This window comes from Eurosta solidaginis, chromosome 5, assembly GCF_040869045.1.
Source record: "Eurosta solidaginis isolate ZX-2024a chromosome 5, ASM4086904v1, whole genome shotgun sequence".
NCBI lineage: Eukaryota > Metazoa > Arthropoda > Insecta > Diptera > Tephritidae > Eurosta > Eurosta solidaginis.
In genome coordinates this window covers 76886011-76905478 of record NC_090323.1, presented here as the reverse complement: position 1 = coordinate 76905478, position 19468 = coordinate 76886011, and the positions used below count along the sequence as shown (strand labels likewise).

Here is a 19468-nt window from a genome sequence, read left to right as displayed (position 1 = left end):
ATATTACATAACTTGGGTTTAAATTTTTTTATTTTATTCCTTTTTTTATTTAACCTTTTTTTTTGTATTTTTTTTTCACACACATATAAATAGATGTATACATACATATATGTATTTATTATTTATTTTTATTGATGTCAAGGGTTAGGTATTAGTAATAAGTTAGATTAATAGATATTTTGAATTTGTAGTTCAATTAAATTAATTATATAACGAAATTTCGACCAATTAAATATTTTTGAAAAAGGAAAATAAACGTGTTTTATTTACTTTACGGCCTCAATCTCATCAAACCAATATATTTAATCATATCAAAGTGTGCTTTTACATTATGCAATTATTGAATTCAATTCTGCCGGCGTTCTCTTTTGTGTTTTCTATTCGTGTTTACACTTGTCAATTTTTCTTGAAAGCAAGTTTATGGCTTTGTTCTTCGATTTTGACATTTACATACTTTCTAAAGAAACAAAATGGATGCTGGCAAAGAAATTATTTTAAGGACCTATGAATTTAACCAAACAAGCTCTCGAAGAAGACAGCGACGACGAGATTATTTTTGGTAAGTGGTTGAAATCCAGAATATACACAATCACATGTACTAAATATTTTTCATGAACAGGATTAGTTGATTTATGTGAAAAAGCTGTTGCGCTGCCAATAAAAAAACGAAAACGCATGTGGGTGAAAGACTGACGATCTGAGAAGTGGCAGAAAGGTTCCTTCGCCTTTTTAACTAAGGAACTCCTCCTTTCAGATCCTGAAGGATTCAAAAACTATTTAAGGTTGGACAAAAGCCAATTTAACTATTTACTGAATATCGTAGAACCTGAGTTAGAGCGTGGCAGTACATTATTTAGAGAAACTATTTCTGCGGCGGAGAAGTTGGCCATAACTCTGCGATTTCTTGCCACTGGTAAATCTCGTGCATCAGTAATTGTGTTACATTATTTGTAATCAAATATCTTAAATGTTTATTATAGGTGAATCGTTTGTGAGCTTAAATTACCAATCGCGTCTGTCAACATCCTCGATTAGTAAGTTCATACCCGAAGTGTGCGAAATAATATTTAAAAAATTGAAAGATGTACATCTACGAGTACGTAAATGGGCTGGTAGCGATTTATTCGTATAAACTTATAAATGCATCATAACTGAGTCGATACATATCCAAGTCGCTTAAGTCCACAGTCAGCAAACAAATAACTTAAATTTTTTTAAATTACTTTATACACATACATATTAAATCTGCCTAAGTCCTTCAAGATATAGTTATCGCAAATTTAAGTTATTTGTTTTATCTCTATGAACTTAAGCGACTTTGGTATGTATCGACTAAACTATACAAACGTCACAAAGGTTAAAGAAATTTACGAGCTTAAAACAGTTTAAAGTTTATATGAATTGCTATGGTATTTTCTGTAAATAGAATTTATAATTTTTGTTTACTTAAAGATGCCGAGCAATGCTGCGGAATGGGAATCTATAGCAAAAGATTTCGCAATGAGGTGGCAATTTCCTAATTGTTTGGGTGCTTTAGACAGCAAGCACGTTAGCTTTCGGTCGGCGCGGAAGGACGGTGCATTTTACCATAATTATAAAGGAACTAATAGTATTATTCTCTTGGCCTTAGTTGATGCCAATTATCGTTTTGTGTTCATAGATGTGGGCACGAATGGACGTGCAAATGATGCTGGTGTGTTTCATCGTAGTTGCCTAAAAGATATTTTGGAAAAAGAGGAAAATTTACCAAAAGACTCTTTAGTTGGGAGAGGACGAAACCTTCCATATGTTATTGTAGGAGATGATGCTTTCCCGCTACAAAAGCACATCATGAAGCCATATCCATATCATACAAAAAATATAAAGAGGCAAATATTTACTTTACGACTTTCTCGAGCAAGACCGGTTGTGGAGCACGTTTTTGGAATGATATGTAATAGATTTCGGGTCCTTCTAACCATTATAAACCTTAAAGTTGAAACCGTGGAAAAGATAGTTTCGGCTTGTATCGTACTGCATAACTTTTTGCTACAAGTCGACAATACTTACGTGTCCAGCCTCAGGGAGACTCCAGATATTAGCAATACCCCACCAGCTTCCTTAGATATCCCAAATAATCCACGTAAAGGCGTAGCTGAAGCCATAAGAAAAAATTTCACAGAATACTTCAACGAAGAAGGGAGAATTGATTGGATGAATAGAAAGTATAATTTATAAACTAAAACTTTTCTGTTACTGCATCAGATGCTACAATTACCTGTAGACTTAAATCACGTCAACTGGACCCCCTCCCCCACCCCACCCCCCCCCCCCCACCCCCATTTTCCACGTGATCACATAAATAAATTCTATTTTTTTTTCGTGAGTAGATACTGTTAAAAAATTATCTCCAGTAGTGGTCCAGTTGACGTGTTTCAAGTCCGTACTTTAATCTACCTAAAATTAAAAAAGAATTATAATCAGTGTTAGGCATCAATCAATGAATTTTTTAATCAATTGATCAACTGATTGAAAAATTAATTGCAATTAAGTGAATTGAATTAAAAGTTATTTCAAATAAGTGTTTAATTGCGTGCAGTTGAGTGTTGAACGCCTCAGGTAATTGTCTGATATATAAGCAAATGCTGTATTATTTGTCAATAAAACCAATTTAGGTGGAATTTAGCACAGGACGGTTCTTTGCTTTTGACCAATATGCGTGTATGTCACTTTTCATCAAACTACAGATACTCTACTCTACGCAATATCGTCCCAATGAGCTCAAAAATAATGTGTCATATAAACCATTGTATCACTTGAGGACAATACATATTTCAAGCTATTAATTGTTAACTGCAAAATTCACAGAACGATTAACAATTAATCAATTGTTAATTGCTACCTACACAATCACAATGATTCAATTGTTAATTGTAACTTTTCGCAATTACAATTAATCAATTGTTAATTGTGAAGGTAGCAATTAAAGATTGATTATTTGTTTCTACAATTGTAATTTGCCCAACACTGATTATAATTTCATGATTTATTTGTTTTTGTTGTTGTTGCTGTCGTTTCAACCAGAACATTTGCGAAAACTGTAAAAAAATTATAATAAAAACTTAACAAAAATTATATTATTTTTCTTACATGTCTGGTTGACATTGCTCTTTAACATTGAACATGTTTGCCTCTTGGTGGAGGTGGGACTCAGACGATTAATAATACTTGCCTCAGCTGCGCGTTCCACGTCGTGAAAAGGGTCGGCGTTGATTTGGTATGTAGGATACTGACATATAGGAAAGTTTATTGATGGTACAAAATCCGTGCTGTCAGTGGTAAGTGGTAAGCGAGAGGTTAAAGTGAGCCGCTAAGTAACTATGTCCCTCTGGGCCGAGGTGTTTCAGCATCTTTAAGACCGATGGATTTTGAAAGATTGGTTGTTGTTGTGTTAGCAGTACTTCGCCCTGCTTAACTGGCACGTCCATCCGGTGGATTGTCATCGGATTCTTCTAACGGAGTGGTATCACTCTTGCCTGTTTCCATTTCTCTGTAATGACAAATGAGGATAAAGACAGATTGCAAACTCGCGTTAGGTGGCTAATTCCCTCGGGCAGCATGTGACCACTCAGGCAGCATGTGACTGGGGGTATGTATACATTTATAATATCGAGTTTTGCATCGCCTGACCGGACTGTTATACCTTGACATTGTAAGATTTTGTCCCTGGGGTCGATGTTCGGGTTAAACAGTGTATATTGCACAGAGTTATGTAGGATGAATGCGAGGCCACCTCCATTCCCTCTAGGCTGGTCTTTCCTATGTATATTATACCCAGCGTAGGTCTGAAGCACAGAGCCTGCGTTGAGTTTAGTTTCCTGGATTACGGCTGATCCATATATTAAGTTATCTCGCTGATCGTTCTCGTTAAGCCGTTGCAGTTAAACTGCATTATTTTAAATTGCGAAGGGATATTCGTGATCACTCTTGGAGTGAGAGACCGGTGTGTATGCTTAGATGTTGTTAGGCCCATGTGTTGTTGCAGCCGTGGGGTTTGTATTCCCAGGTTAACTTGCTTTGTTGTTATTGCCGGTTCTGCTGCCTGACAGCATGGTGCAATGAACACACTCGAAGGGTTGTTTCGGTTGCAAGTTCCAGAGCATCGTGCATGGCATCGACCAAGGCAAGAACTGCATTGGACCGAATCCTTGCGCGAATAAACTCTGAGCTGACAAACCGTGCACATTGTGTGAGGAACTAGCAGATGATGGTCTAGCCTCACTGTGTGCTATTGTCGGAAGAGGAGGGGGTAGAGGATGGGTGTGGAGATGTGGACTGCAACTGCGGAGATCTTAGTGATGAGTTGCTGCCGAGTAGGTAGTTGGTGGCGCAGTGCGAGCTGCAGTAAATGGAGTGCAATGATGAAATATATCAAGCAACGCTAATGCCACGTTTCTCAATATTTTGCCGTCCGATTACTTTATTCCTTTTCTTTGTGACGGTCAGCACCCGTGCACAAATTTTTAGCTTTTGAAAAGCAGTTTTGAGACGCGAAAAACATCGCGAACCCCTCGCGGCTATGTGTCCCGCTGTGGAAAAATTCTGACTATACACTAAGTTTCGTTTACTAATATGCAACCGATTCTGAAAATATCAGCCTGTACAAAACTCTTTCATTTTTTGCATGCTGGCTCCCCGACTATGAAACGTGATAGCGTAACTAAACTAAAGACCATAAATATATTCAGATTACCTGGAATTTAATATTCAATTTCTTTTATTTACATACATACGTACTTTCCAAAAATAAATATTTAAATAAATTTTCTTCAGCCCCACATGCTTAACAGAAAATTATTTTTAACTCAAAGTTAATTTGCAAAAATTATATTATTCAATCCCTCATGTAAAGTTAACTCGGAGTTACAAATTTAACTTGCAATCGAGCAAGTGGACCATCGAAGGTCGTTCTATTACGGACCATATGTACAAAAAATAGCAATTCATTTTTCAAATTTTGAGAAAAAGCAATTGCTTATTTTTTTTTAAATATGCCGCAATATGACTTAAGCTTATAAATAAAACTCAGTTCAGAATATAAGGTAACGTATATGAGTTAAACTAGATCATATTAACACAGGGGGTCATTAAAAAAAAAAACGAACAAAACAAATTTAAAATTCAGTTCATTGTTAAACTTTTATAAATATATGGAAACTTAAATCACTAACGCGAAACCACCACCGCACTATAGGGTATTTTGATAAAACTTGCGTTTTAACGTTTAACGTTAATACAAGTTTTTCCGAAATACCACATAATGCGCCACTATTAAAAACGTATTATTATTATATATTTGTACTTTTAAGGCCATGCTTGAACGAGTCTCGGATAATTCGTTTATCTTTACAAACTCTCAAACTCTTCATCACTGAAAATTCCTACCATAGATTCCTCCAAAATATTTCGGTAAGGGATTGGAGATGGTGATGGTGGCAATGAAGTTGCATTCATGGCAAGTTCTTCGAAATAAACCGGATCCGTTGTTGTTAAGGAATTTTTTTTCATTATTGTCTCTTGCCAATATTTGTTGATGACACCTTGCACCTCCATCACTGCTTGCGGCTAATACTCCTCATCTACTTCTTCCATCTGCTCAGTCACTTGTCGCCCTAACCACTCAAATTTGTTTTTCTTTTCTGTCAGCTATCATTTCCTTCATCTTTTTGATATCGGTTGCAATATCTGCACTCAGCTTCGTTTTTTTTGCACCCTTTTCAGAAATCCTGGGACTGGGGGCATCCGATGCATGTTTGGGGTGAAATAAACATTATGACACAGACAAACATAGTAGTACTCTCCTATTCGATTCGCAATCGGAAATTTCAATGCAACCGGGCGCATTAAAGGAAGCGCTTCTTTGTAATAGCACGATAATGATAAATTCATGCTTTTTGCATGGAGACGAACCACTTTATTGCTACTTCGGAGCGCTCCTAAGGCTTTACTGATGCGTTTCATTTCCGATTGGGTTCAGTTATACATAAACAAATTCCCTCACATTTACATTATTAACACTTTTTCGCAACTGAACATAACTTTGTAAAAACTTCAGCTGATCAAAGCACCAAAGCCTCGGACGATAAATATCATCAAGGCCTGCACCACTTTTTTGTGAATTTTCCACCGACCTGCGTTCTTGCAAATATTGCGTTCGTAAACCCTTCCATTTTTTCTTCAGATCGTTAATTGTTATGCGTCCATCAATTTCTTGCATTTTTTGTAGAATTTCATGTAGAGCTAGCGCTTTTTTTTGGCGATCTAAATAGTCTGCAGAACTCACAGAATAAAGGCAATCATGCTCCTCGTACAAATATATAAATGTTTCAATATTTTCCCTTGTCCACGTAAAAGCCATTGCCTGAATAACACAATATACGATAAAATATTGAAATTTATGACAATTTGAACGTAAAATTTACCACAATTTTGCAAATTTATTATTATTTATCAAAGCTGATTCGTTTTGCCGCCGAAATTGTAAAAAATATATAAAAAGAAATGTCAAACGCAACGAAAATGCCAAAAGCAATTCAAGAAAACTTGAAACGAGCTGACGGTACGCAATCACGTGTATTCTTCCCATCTCTCCTCACCCCCTTTGCCATGTCGTGGCAGACTTGCAAGCATTGTAAATTTTACCAAGTAGCGCAACTAACAGCTGATCGGTGAAAATTCGCACATTCACACGCACAGTTATCGACTCAGTTTCAAAAAAAAAACTTTAGATTATTTAATTCAAATTTTAAAGTGAGATAATCCTTACAAATTTATGTATACAGAATATATATGGCGTTTTTGTTGTTATTAAAACAATAGTTTTATTTATATTAAAGCTTTTATCATTTTTTTTTTTAACTTTGAAAAATCTCCGACCACCATTCCTTCATTATATGACATTCGACTGCCTAGTCCACTGCCTTCCACTCTATTCGCAACATAACCTCTACTTAAGCTGCCAAACTATATAGTAAACAATGCTTGCAAGCAAGACTTGACTAATGTAAAAGTACGCAAATAAGGCCAACAAAATATAGAAATGTCAAAACGGAGAGCACACCAAAAGAACAACAATACACTCAAAGTGTACCAAACTATCAAACATAAATATGACGAAAACCAACAGATGCATTAAACACTACCAACATGCGGCACAACGAATTATTAAGTTAGAAGAATCGGCAAAATTTTTGGAAAGATGCAGAAAAAGTGGGTTGCCACCGAACTTCATCAACAACGCAACAAAAAACATCATGTACGCCATAAACAACAACATCTACAACAAAAGAATTCCACGTAAATTTACGAATATGGTATCCACATATATCGATAAAGTCCAGACGAAGCTACTTAACATAATTGTATCCATCAAACACGAACTTTTAAGACAAAACAGAAGAGAGACAAATATACTGAGAACTCAGATCAAACAAATACTTGACTCACGCTACTCAACCGAATTTTTTGAGAGCAAAGATTATTTGTTGAACAAGCAAACGATTAACATTAGGAAGACACATACAAAAAATTACGAAAATCTGAGACAGAAATAAATGGAGAAATTAAATATTAGGGTGGTACCAGAGTGGTTTTTTAACACAACAGAATTAAACATTCCGGAGGATATAAAGTGGTTTCTTTCATAAGGTCCAAAATATGCCCTCCCATCATATAACAGGAATTTCCCCCTTTTCAAGATCATTGCAGACGGGGAGAATATTCTGCAAACTTTACAAGATAAAGAAAAACAGGAAATGGGGAGAAACAACTTGACTGCACTCATACAGGATCACCTAAACAAAAAGACAATTTCACTGAGGGACAGGTTCACATATGAGACCTTACAGAAAACAAAAAGTTTTCTTAAAAGCAACAACCAATTGCTTGTACTAAGCGCGGACAAAGGCAACGTCACGGTAACAATGGACAAAACGGAATACTATAAAAAGATGCAAATAATAGTGAACAATATTTCCACATACAGAGTTCTGAAACGGGACCCGACGAACAAATTGTAAGAGAAGAATAACGACATAGTTGAAAAGATGTTCAAGTTAGGCTGCATTGATTTGAAAGAAAAGAATTTCCTCACTTGTAAGAACGCTAACCCACACAGAATATATGGCCTGCCGAAAATACACAAAGACGGCATACCGCTTCGGCCTATTTGTTCGTCCACTGATTCCCCATCATACAAATTATGTAAATATGTCGTCAAGATTCTGAAACACTTAACTAAATCTTCCAATTACAACGTCGAAGATGCGTCAGAGTTCAAAGAGAAGATAAAGGGTACATATATTTACGATGACGAAAGCTTAGTGTCTTTCGATGTAATATCTTTATTCCCAGCATTCCGGTAGATGTTGCCATTGATATCATCGCTGCTAGGTGGAATGACATAAAAGAACACACATCGATACCCAAGGACTTGTTTTCGACCATGGTCAAATACTGCATCAAAAATAATAGTTACTTTAAATATAATGAAAAGTTCTATGAACAACGCACAGGAATGCCCATGGGATCACTAGCGTCCCCAGTCATAGCCGATATCGTCATGGAGGAATTGTTGAGCAAATTTGAAAGAGACGCCACTATCAAACCACGTCTTTTGACCAAATATGTCGACGACTTATTTGCTGTTGTCAGAACAGACGAGATTGACAACATGATTAATATGCTCAATGGGTACAACCGGACCATTCAGTTCACGATAGAGGTAGAAAAAGATGGTCATTTACCCTATCTTGATACTTTGGTAATAAAGAAGAATAATAAGTTACTAATCGACTGGTACAAGAAACCAACTGCATCCGGAAGGCTTATCAATTACAACTCAAAACATGAACGCAAAACCATCTTGAATATCGCGAAGAATTTCATTAGAAGGATTCTTACGATAAGCGATAAAGTGTTTCACAAGAAGAACATATCAATAATTAAGAAAACGTTAGCACAAAATGAATTTCCCCACGAACTGATAAATAAACTGGTACGAAATTTTCATAAAAGAACCCACAACGCCAGTTCAAGTGGCACAAATGCCAAAATATACAAATCAGTAACATATGCCCCTGGAATAGCAGAGAGAATCAAGAGTTCAAACTTATATGATCAGGAAAAACACAGAAAAGCGTTTTCATATAATAACACTCTCAGAAAGATATACAGCAACGTGAAAGACAGGATTCCTAAGATGGAGAAATCCGACTTAATTTATCAAATTCCATGCACTGGTGACGGATCCAACATATGCAAAAAGGGTAGGTATGAAGGGACTACTAAGCAAAAACTGAAGACGAGGATTTCGGGACACAAGTCGAATATAAAGTTAAGGAACAATTCGTCGGAAAATAAGACAGCCTTGTCTGCAATAATACTGGGCATCGCCCCGATTTTGAAAACGTTAGAACTTTGGATACCGAGAAACACTATAACAAAAGATATATTTTGGAAATGCACATTGCTCAGTGTCTGATTTAAAATTCATTCTCCTACTATTAGGGGTGTTCAAAATATGCTCTTGCTATATAGGTACTGTTGGTATTAGGATTTTGTTTACATATACGGTACCTTAAAATTGTTTATACTTACGGTATTCAAATTTGTTTATATTTTTATTTGATTCCTTTTGAACAAACCTTTCAACCACCTGATCAGTCGATCAAGCACATCATTGCGTGTAAGTTCTGTTTGTCCGCATATATATATATATATTTGTACATATTTTAAATTGTAAAAATTCTTATATCTTTGGTTTTTGTTTTCTCGTTTATGTTAGTCCTGATGTTGACTTCAGGTTGAAGTCGAAATATCGACCAATTAAATATTTTTGAAAAAGGAAAATAAACGTGTTTTATTTACTTTACGGCCTCAAGCTCATCAAACCAATATATTTAATCATATCAAATAAGGCCAACAAAATATAGAAATGTCAAAACGGAGAGCACACCAAAAGAACAACAATACACTCAAAGTGTACCAAACTATCAAACATAAATATGATACGAAAACCAACAGATGCATTAAACACTACCAACATGCAGCACAATGAATTATTAAGTTAGAAGAATCGGCAAAATTTTTGGAAAGATGCAGAAAAAGTGGGTTGACACCGAACTTCATCAACAACGCTACAAAAAACATCATGTACGCCATAAACAACAACATCTACAACAGAAGAATTCCACGTAAGTTCACGAATATGGTATCCACATATATCGATAAAGTCCAGACGAAGCTACTTAACATAATTGTATGCATCAAACACGAACTTTTAAGACAAAACAGAAGAGAGACAAATATACTGAGAACTCAGATCAAACAAATACTTGACTCACGCTACTCAACCGCATTTTTTGAGAGCGAAGATTATTTGTTGAACAAGCAAACGATTAACATTACGAAGACACATACAAAAAAGTACGAAAATCTGAGACAGAAAGAAATTAAATATTAGGGTGGTTTTTTAACACAACAGAATTAAACATTTCGGAAGATATAAAGTGGCTTCTTTCACAAAGTCCAAAATATGCCCTCCCATCATATAACAGGAATTTCCCCCTTTTCAAGATCATTGCAGACGGGGAGAATATTCTGCAAACTTTACAAGATAAAGAAAAACAGGAAATGGGGAGAAACAACTTGACTACACTCATACAGGATCACCTAAACAAAAAGACAATTTCACTGAGGGACAGGTTCACATATGAGACCTTACAGAAAACAAAAAGTTTTCTTAAAAGCAATAACCAATTGCTTGTACTAAGCGCGGACAAAGGCAACGTCACGGTAACAATGGACAGAACGGAATACGATAAAAAGATGCAAATAATAGTGAACAATATTTCCACATACAGAGTTCTGAAATGACACCCGACGAACAAATTGCAAGAGAAGAATAACGACATAGTTGAAAAGATGTTCAAGTTAGGCTGCATTGATTTGAAAGAAAATAATTTCCTCACTTGTAAGAACGCTAACCCACCCAGAAGATATGGCCTGCCGAAAATACACAAAGACGGCATACCGCTTCGGCCTATTTGTTCGTCCACTGACTCCCCATCATACAAATTATGTAAATATTTCGTCAAGATTCTGAAACACATAACTAAATCTTCCAATTACAACGTCGAAGATGCGTCAGAGTTCAAAGAGAAGATAAAGGGTACATGTAATTACGATGACGAAAGCTTAGTGTCTTTCGATGTAATAACTTTATTCCCCAGCATTCCGGTAGATGTTGCCATTGATATCATAGCTGCTAGGTGGAATGACATAAAAGAACACACATCGATACCCAAGGACTTGTTTTTGACCATGGTCAAATACTGCATCAAAGATAATAGTTACTTTAAATATAATGAAAAGTTCTATGAACAACGCACAGGAATGCCCATGGGATCACCAGCGTCCCCAGTCATAGCCGATATCGTCATGGAGGAATTGTTGAGCAAATTTGAAAGAGACGCCACTATCAAACCACGTCTTTTGACCAAATATGTCGACGACTTATTTGCTGTTTTCAGAACAGACGAGATTGACACCATGATTAATATGCTCAATGGGTACAACCGGACCATTCACTTCACGATAGAGGTAGAAAAAGGTGGTCATTTACCCTATCTTGATACTTTGATAATAAGGAAGAATAATAAGTTACTAATCGACTGGTACAAGAAACCAACTGCATCCGGAAGGCTTATCAATTACAACTCAAAACATGAACGCAAAACCATCTGGAATACCGCGAAGAATTTCATTAGAAGGATTCTTACGATAAGCGATAAAGTGTTTCACAAGAAGAACATATCAATAATTAAGAAAATGTTAGCACAAAATGAATTTCCCCACGAACTGATAAATAAACTGGTACGAAATTTTCATAAAAGAACCCACAACGCCAGTTCAAGTGACACAAATGCCAAAATATACAAATCAGTAACATATGCCACTGGAATAGCAGAGAGAATCAAGAGTTCAAACTTATATGATCAGGAAAAACACAGAATAGCGTTTTCATATAATAATAACACTCTCAGACAGATATACAGCAACGTGAAAGACAGGATTCCTAAGATGGAGAAATCCGACTTAATTTATCAAATTCCATGCACTGGTGACGGGTCCAACATATGCAAAAATGGTAGGTATATAGGGACTACTAAGCAAAAACTGAAGACGAGGATTTCCGGACACAAGTCGAATATAAAGTTAAGGAACAATTTGTCGGAAAATAAGACAGCCTTGTCTGCAATAATACTGGGCATCACCCCGATTTTGAAAACGTTAGAATTTTGGATACCGAGAAACACTATAACAAAAGATATACTTTGGAAATGCTTCATATTTTGAACACCCCTAATAGCAGGAGAATGAATTTTAAATCAGACACTGAGCAATGTGCAAGGGTTTACCGAAACTTGGTGCTGAAACAACAAAAGCACACAATGCAGGCTGCGCATGGCTCATCGTAATATATACATTCCAACAAACATCCCACTATCAATAACCTGGATTACAACAACAAGAATGAAGACGATACATATGCCTTTTGTCTTATTATTCTATGCTCTTTCTATATTGGTATTGTTGGTATTAGGATTTTGTATACATATACGGTACCTTAAAATTGTTTATCTTACGGTATTCAAATTTGTTTATATTTTTATTTGATTCCTTTTGAACAAACCTTTCAACCACCTGATCAGTCGATCAAGCTCATCATTGCGTGTAAGTTCTGTTTGTCCGCATATATATATATATTTGTACATATATATTTGTACATATTTTAAATTGTAAAAATTCTTATATCTTTGGTTTTTGTTTTCTCGTTTATGTTAGTCCTGATGATGACTTCAGGTTAAAGTCGAAATATCGACCAATTAAATTTTTGAAAAAGGAAAATAAACGTGTTTTAATTACTTTACGGCCTCAAGCTCATCAAACCAATATATTTAATCATATCAAATAAGGCCAACAAAACATGGAAATGTCAAAACGGAGAGCACACCAAAAGAACAACAATACACTCAAAGTGTACCAAACTATCAAACATAAATATGATACGAAAACCAACAGATGCATTAAACACTACCAACATGCAGCACAATGAATTATTAAGTTAGAAGAATCGGCAAAATTTTTGGAAAGATGCAGAAAAAGTGGGTTGACACCGAACTTCATCAACAACGCAACAAAAACATCATGTACGCCATAAACAACAACATCTACAACAGAAGAATTCCACGTAAGTTCACGTATATGGTATCCACATATATCGATAAAGTCCAGACGAAGCTACTTAACATAATTGTATGCATCAAACACGAACTTTTAAGACAAAACAGCGAGAGACAAATATACTGAGAACCCAGATCAAACAAATACTTGAGTCACTCTACTCAACCGCATTTTTTGAGAGCGAAGATTATTTGTTGAACAAGAAAACGATTAACATTAGGAAGACACATACAAAAAAGTACGAAAATCTGAGACAGAAAGAAATTAAATATTAGGGTGGTTTTTTAACACAACAGAATTAAACATTTCGGAAGATATAAAGTGGCTTCTTTCACAAGGTCCAAAATATGCCCTCCCATCATATAACAGGAATTTCCCCCTTTTCAAGATCACTGCAGACGGGGAGAATGTTCTGCAAACTTTACAAGATAAAGAAAAACAGGAAATGGGGAGAAACAACTTGACTACACTCATACAGGATCACCTAAACAAAAAGACAATTTCACTGAGGAACAGGTTCACATATGAGACCTTACAGAAAACAAAAATTTTCTTAAAAGCAACAACCAATTGCTTGTACTAAGCGCGGACAAAGGCAACGTCACGGTAACAATGGACAAAGCGGAATACGATAAAAAGATGCAAATAATAGTGAACAATATTTCCACATACAGAGTTCTGAAATGAGACCCGACGAACAAATTGCAAGAGAAGAATAACGACATAGTTGAAAAGATGTTCAAGTTAGGCTGCATTGATTTGAAAGAAAAGAATTTCCTCACTTGTAAGAACGCTAACCCACCCAGAATATATGGCCTGCCGAAAATACACAAAGACGGCATACCGCTTCGGCCTATTTGTTCGTCCACTGACTCCTCATCATACAAATTAATTAAATATGTCGTCAAGATTCTGAAACACTTAACTAAGTCTTCCAATTACAACGTCGAAGATGCGTCAGAGTTCAAAGAGAAGATAAAGGGTACATATATTTACGATGACGAAAGCTTAGTGTCTTTCGATGTAATATCTTTATAATATAATAATAAGTTACTAATCGACTGGTACAAGAAACCAACTGTATCCGGAAGGCTTATCAATTACAACTCAAAACATGAACGCAAAACCATCTTGAATACCGCGAAGAATTTCATTAGAAGGATTCTTACGATAAGCGATAAAGTGTTTCACAAGAAGAACATATCTATAATTAAGCACAAATGTTAGCACAAAATGAATTTCCCCACAAACTGATAAATAAACTGGTACGAAATTTTCACAAAAGAACCCACAACGCCAGTTCAAGTGACACAAATGCCAAAATATACAAATCAGTAACATATGTCCCTGGAATAGCAGAGAGAATCAAGAGTTCAAACTAATATGATCAGGAAGAATACAGAATAGCGTTTTCATATAATAACACTCTCAGACAGGTATACAGCAACGTGAAAGACAGGATTCCTAAGATGGAGAAATCCGACTTAATTTATCAAATTCCATGCACTGGTGACGGGTCCAACATATGCAACAAGGTATATGTAGGGACTACTAAGCAAAAACTGAGGGCATCCCAACAGACATCTGATTGATGAACCAGCACCGCCTAGGGGCTTAAGGAGTCATCTCCGTAAGCATTTTGAGGAAATACGGCACCTGAGAACTCAGCCGTATGAAGTGAAAAAACACAAGCAGGTCCTTGGTGAATTCCATAAACAGGCGTCGGACCTTTATGCCGGGAATTGCCCGGTGAATCCAGTACTTAAAGAAAAGTATCCAAAACTCGCGGAAGAGGAACGCATGCTCCCCAGGGAAACGCGTGTCACTCTTGCTCAACTTCGTTCTGAATACTTTAACAGGTTAAACTCTTACCTATCCAGAATCAACCCCGACATAAAAAATGTATACCCCGCTTGCAATGTGTCCCCACATGACACCAACCATCTCTTTAATTGTAATGTGGAACCAACGCCTCTAACACCCCTTTCCTTATGGTCCACCCCTGTTGAAACGGCAAGTTTCCTTGGACTCCCGTTAGAGGATATTGATGACAATTTGTGATCGGTCGCCCCTATTAGGTGGGGCGAGCATATCTATCTGAATTACTAGTCATTTCTTTGTGCGCGCATTTTATTTATTTATTTAATTCATTCAGTCTAAAAGTTCATGCTTTGTTGTCGTTGTTGTTGTTGTTGTATTAACGATAAAGACACTCCCCGAAGGCTTTGGGGAGTGTTACCGATGTTGATGGTCCTTTGCCGGATATAGATCCGGTACGTTCCGGTAACAAAGCACTATCACGGGAACGATTTATATGACCACATTAAACCTTCTAGGCCATCCCGCCCTTCCCTTCCCCTAGTTCCATGAGGACTTGGGGTCGCCAAAGCCTCGGCTGTCAATGAAACAGGGTTCGCCACGGTTAGTTGAGGATGACAATTGGGTTGGAGAAGCTATATATTGCGCGGGTTGCGAACACAACCCCTTGAAATTGGATTCACCCAATTGAGACATGCCTTTGGTGTTTGATAAATGCTTTGCGCTGACCATAATCTACTTCAATTCTTACATGTCGATAACTACATGCTTTCTTACAGACTAGTTAAAAATAGAAAACAATTCAAGCTTAATCTTATATAAGCTGTTATTATAATTAATAGCACTACTGAATCGATTTGTTAAATGTATAGTCCTAGTTATAGGTTCATTCATAACATAATTCGTTTTATGAGTTATTTCGATAAATAATCTATTATGCTGAAGATCATGCAGTGGGATATATGGAATGAACAAATTAGATAAATCAGAGCAATTCGTGCTAAAATTTATTACACTATAGGCAATCATGAGTGAGATTAAAGTTCTTCTGTCACGCAAAGCCTGAAGACCAAGCAATTTGTGCCTGCTGGTATATGATGGGAGGCCGTCTGGCCAGTGAAGCATAGATAACGCAATTTTTGTAAACATTTTTTGAACTTTCTCAATTTTATATGAGGTAGATTCATAGAAAGGATTCCATATTATTGAGCAATATTCAAGACTACTTCTGACCAAGGATATATAAAGTGCCTACAACGTCATAGGGTCCTTAAAGTCACAGGTGTTACATCTACTGAACCCAACCATTGCAACACATTTTGAAACAATGAAGTCAATGTGACTAGAAAAAGAGAACTTGGAGGCAAAAATTACACCCAAGTCTTTACTCTCTTGACAACGATTAAGAGATTTAGCATTTAGTTTGTAGATAAAGTAAGTGGCAGTTGACTTTATGGAATAAGACACAACACAGCATTTGTTTGAATTTAAAAATAAATTATTGTCTGCGCACCATCCGGCAAAAGAGTCCAGATCAGAACCGTTAGAAATAGTTTGACAAATAAATAGTATTTCTTGTGAAATATATAGTTTTAGTGTTTTATTACAATGATTAAAGGGGAGGAGTGATAGAGAAACATATTGAGTAAAAAGTGCTCAATCAGGAGAAAACATTTGTTTGGAGTGCGGAAATTGTGTCATAAAAGAGCTGCTGGGTTAGCATATATGACGTTTATTTATCTTTTTCAAAGCTTCTACACTCAAAAGTATTGCAACTAAGGTATCCTCATTCACAGTTAAAAAAAAGGTTATTTCAAAAATTATTAATTTTTTTCGTCTCCTGTAAAATTCGTAAAAAGTGACTTAGCACATTTTCACATTAAGCTAACGATTTAATTTTAGCTTATTACTACAAAGTGAATTTAGATCTTCTTGCATTTTACTCTTAGCTACCGTTAAGTCTGATTCACTTATATCTGGTAGGGCATCATCCGCTGTATTTCAATGCTAAGGATATATCATTAATATAAATGTTAAATAGGACTGGGGCCGATACCGTCCTATTTCTACAACGGCCTCCTCCGAGACTACCGATTCTATAGCCGTTCTTTGTTTCCGGTTTGTTAAAAAACTCTTAAACCATTTCAGCTCAATGTCCCTTATCCCGATTTGACGTAGCTTAGCGAGCATTATATTTCTATCAATTGTTTCAAAAGCTCTTTTTAAATCAATGAACACAGCGATTGTACTTTTCTTTAAACTTAGTTCTTCTCTCCAGTTCGATATGACATAATTCAACACAGTTTCACAGGAGTGCCTTCCTCTGAAACCAGATTGTTCCTTCATAAGTATTTTATTATTTTCAAGGTAGCTAACAAATTGATTTTTTACGGCTAACTCTAAATTTTTTCTAAATTTGGCAATGTGTTAATCGGTCTTAGATCTTCCGCTAGAACTGAATTTTTTACCTTCCGAATAGGTACTATTGTTGATATTTTCCATGATTCGTCAGGGATTTATTTACAATTTCGGCATAGAAATGTCCCATATAGTATACCGAATATCCTCTGGGGTTTGATAAGTAATATCCTTTACAATTACCGTCTGTGTATTGACTTTCACTTCAGTTAAGTTAACTGCTTGTTTAAAGTGCCTCCACATTGATTTGCTATACGAACTGTTTAAGTCAATCCTATTCTCCATATACTTAGCTTTTTATAATACTTCGCAACATTGTTGTACTCTGTGAAATCACCCGTTGACAAAGCTTAGGACCGTAAGTGGTATTTTAGCTTGTTTATTTCGGTCAATTCTTGGTGGTACCACTTATTTCTCAGTTTTACGTTTTTGCTCTTCTCGATCGTTAAAACCCCCATACAATTGATTAGACTAGTTGACAATCTACAATCATGCCATTCAACTCTAGTTTTTCTGAGTTCACCTTATAGATATTTTCTACTATTCTTTTCATCTCTCTTTCGTTCAGTTGTGGAATCGCTTATTTCCCTTTTATGCTCACTCAACATGTTTTCAATTTCGTTTTTTTGATTTTTCAAATCTATTCTATTTACCTCTGAAATAGCCATGATTTCCCTTAGAGGAGCCTCATCAACATTGGAAACATAAGTCATGCAACCATCACAAACAAATCTTAAAAATTTACAACCTTGCAAACAATTAAGGCCATAATCATCGATAGATGCAGGGATGCACCTTAACGTTAAGCTAATCGTTTATCAAAAAATTTCCACCGTTTCCGTTGAAACACTTCGAAATATTATCGATAAAGAAATTATCAAGATAAATTGTATCTCGTTTTTAACCGAAACGAAAAGCTTTCGTTAACGGTAAAAACGTTAACAAAAACGTGATACTTAAAGTTTGAATTGTGCTGGCAATGCTATAGCCATGGTGAAGCCAGTAAGGTGCTAACAGCGAGCGGACATACACACGAACTCCATGTAATTTGTTTGTGTAATTCGTTGGTGGTAATGTCAAAATACTCTGAGAAATGTTCGTACTGTCAAAATTCATGAGAAAAGTTTCAATCAGCTTGGCTAATGCCTTCACCTTTAATGACTCCGCCATCAATCAGCTTTGCCAGCATAGTTTGAAATTAATAATCAACATACCCGATTTGATTTCGTTTTGATATGGCAGAAAACGAAGCAAAATCACTTCGTTAATTTGACGTTCTTAACGTTAATAAACGAAACGAAATGACTTTGTTTCGTTTATTAACGTTAATTATCGTAACGAAATGATATCGGTTCGTTGGTTAAGCATGCCAGGATAGATGCATACGCAATGATTTTATGGTAAACCTTACCACGCACACCCTCACATCTTACACCTGTTTCCCCTCTTATTTTTTTGTGACATTTCTCGCACTTTTCTTCAATTTTCTGCTTAACAGAATTGCACAAGCAAAATATATGTTCACAAAAGCACTTAAATAATTAATGCTGGTACATCACCTGTTGCTACTTTTTTAGTTTCACCAATTTTTAGTGCTTTGATAAGCACAGATTTAAGAATGTTTATTTATTAACGAGCTCCAAGTCCCACTCAGTTCCTGGTCCACTTCCCGGAAGAAATTATCGTAATTACTAATCTAGGCAAAGGGTTACACATATACCAAATTTCAGGCAAATCGAACCGTGTATAGAATAGATGGTCCCTGGTACAGGTTTGTAGAAGTGGCGTCGACGCCGCGTACTTATCGTGACAATCGTTTTGCTTTCTCCCTATCCCGAGTGATGCCCGTCAAGGGGAGCGTGTTTTCCGCAAAGTCACGTTTTATTTTCGCTGGAAGAATCCCGGAAATCCCGCCACTTTTTCCAGCGTAAACCGCAACAATAGCGAG

General features: G+C 36.1%; 2 protein-coding genes across 5 annotated transcripts in view; one reads left to right on the top strand and one right to left on the bottom strand.

Moving 5' to 3' along the window:
- LOC137253063 (protein transport protein Sec24C-like) overlaps positions 1-19468 on the bottom strand; it is a 584014-nt gene that overhangs the window by 191859 nt on the left and 372687 nt on the right. The window lies entirely within an intron of this gene.
- LOC137252264 (uncharacterized) lies at positions 698-2309 on the top strand. The gene is made up of 3 exons (XM_067787728.1): positions 698-913; positions 981-1096; positions 1453-2309. The coding sequence occupies exon 3, from the start codon at positions 1453-1455 to the stop codon at positions 2215-2217; it is 765 nt and encodes a 254-aa protein (XP_067643829.1). The 5' UTR covers positions 698-913; positions 981-1096; the 3' UTR covers positions 2218-2309.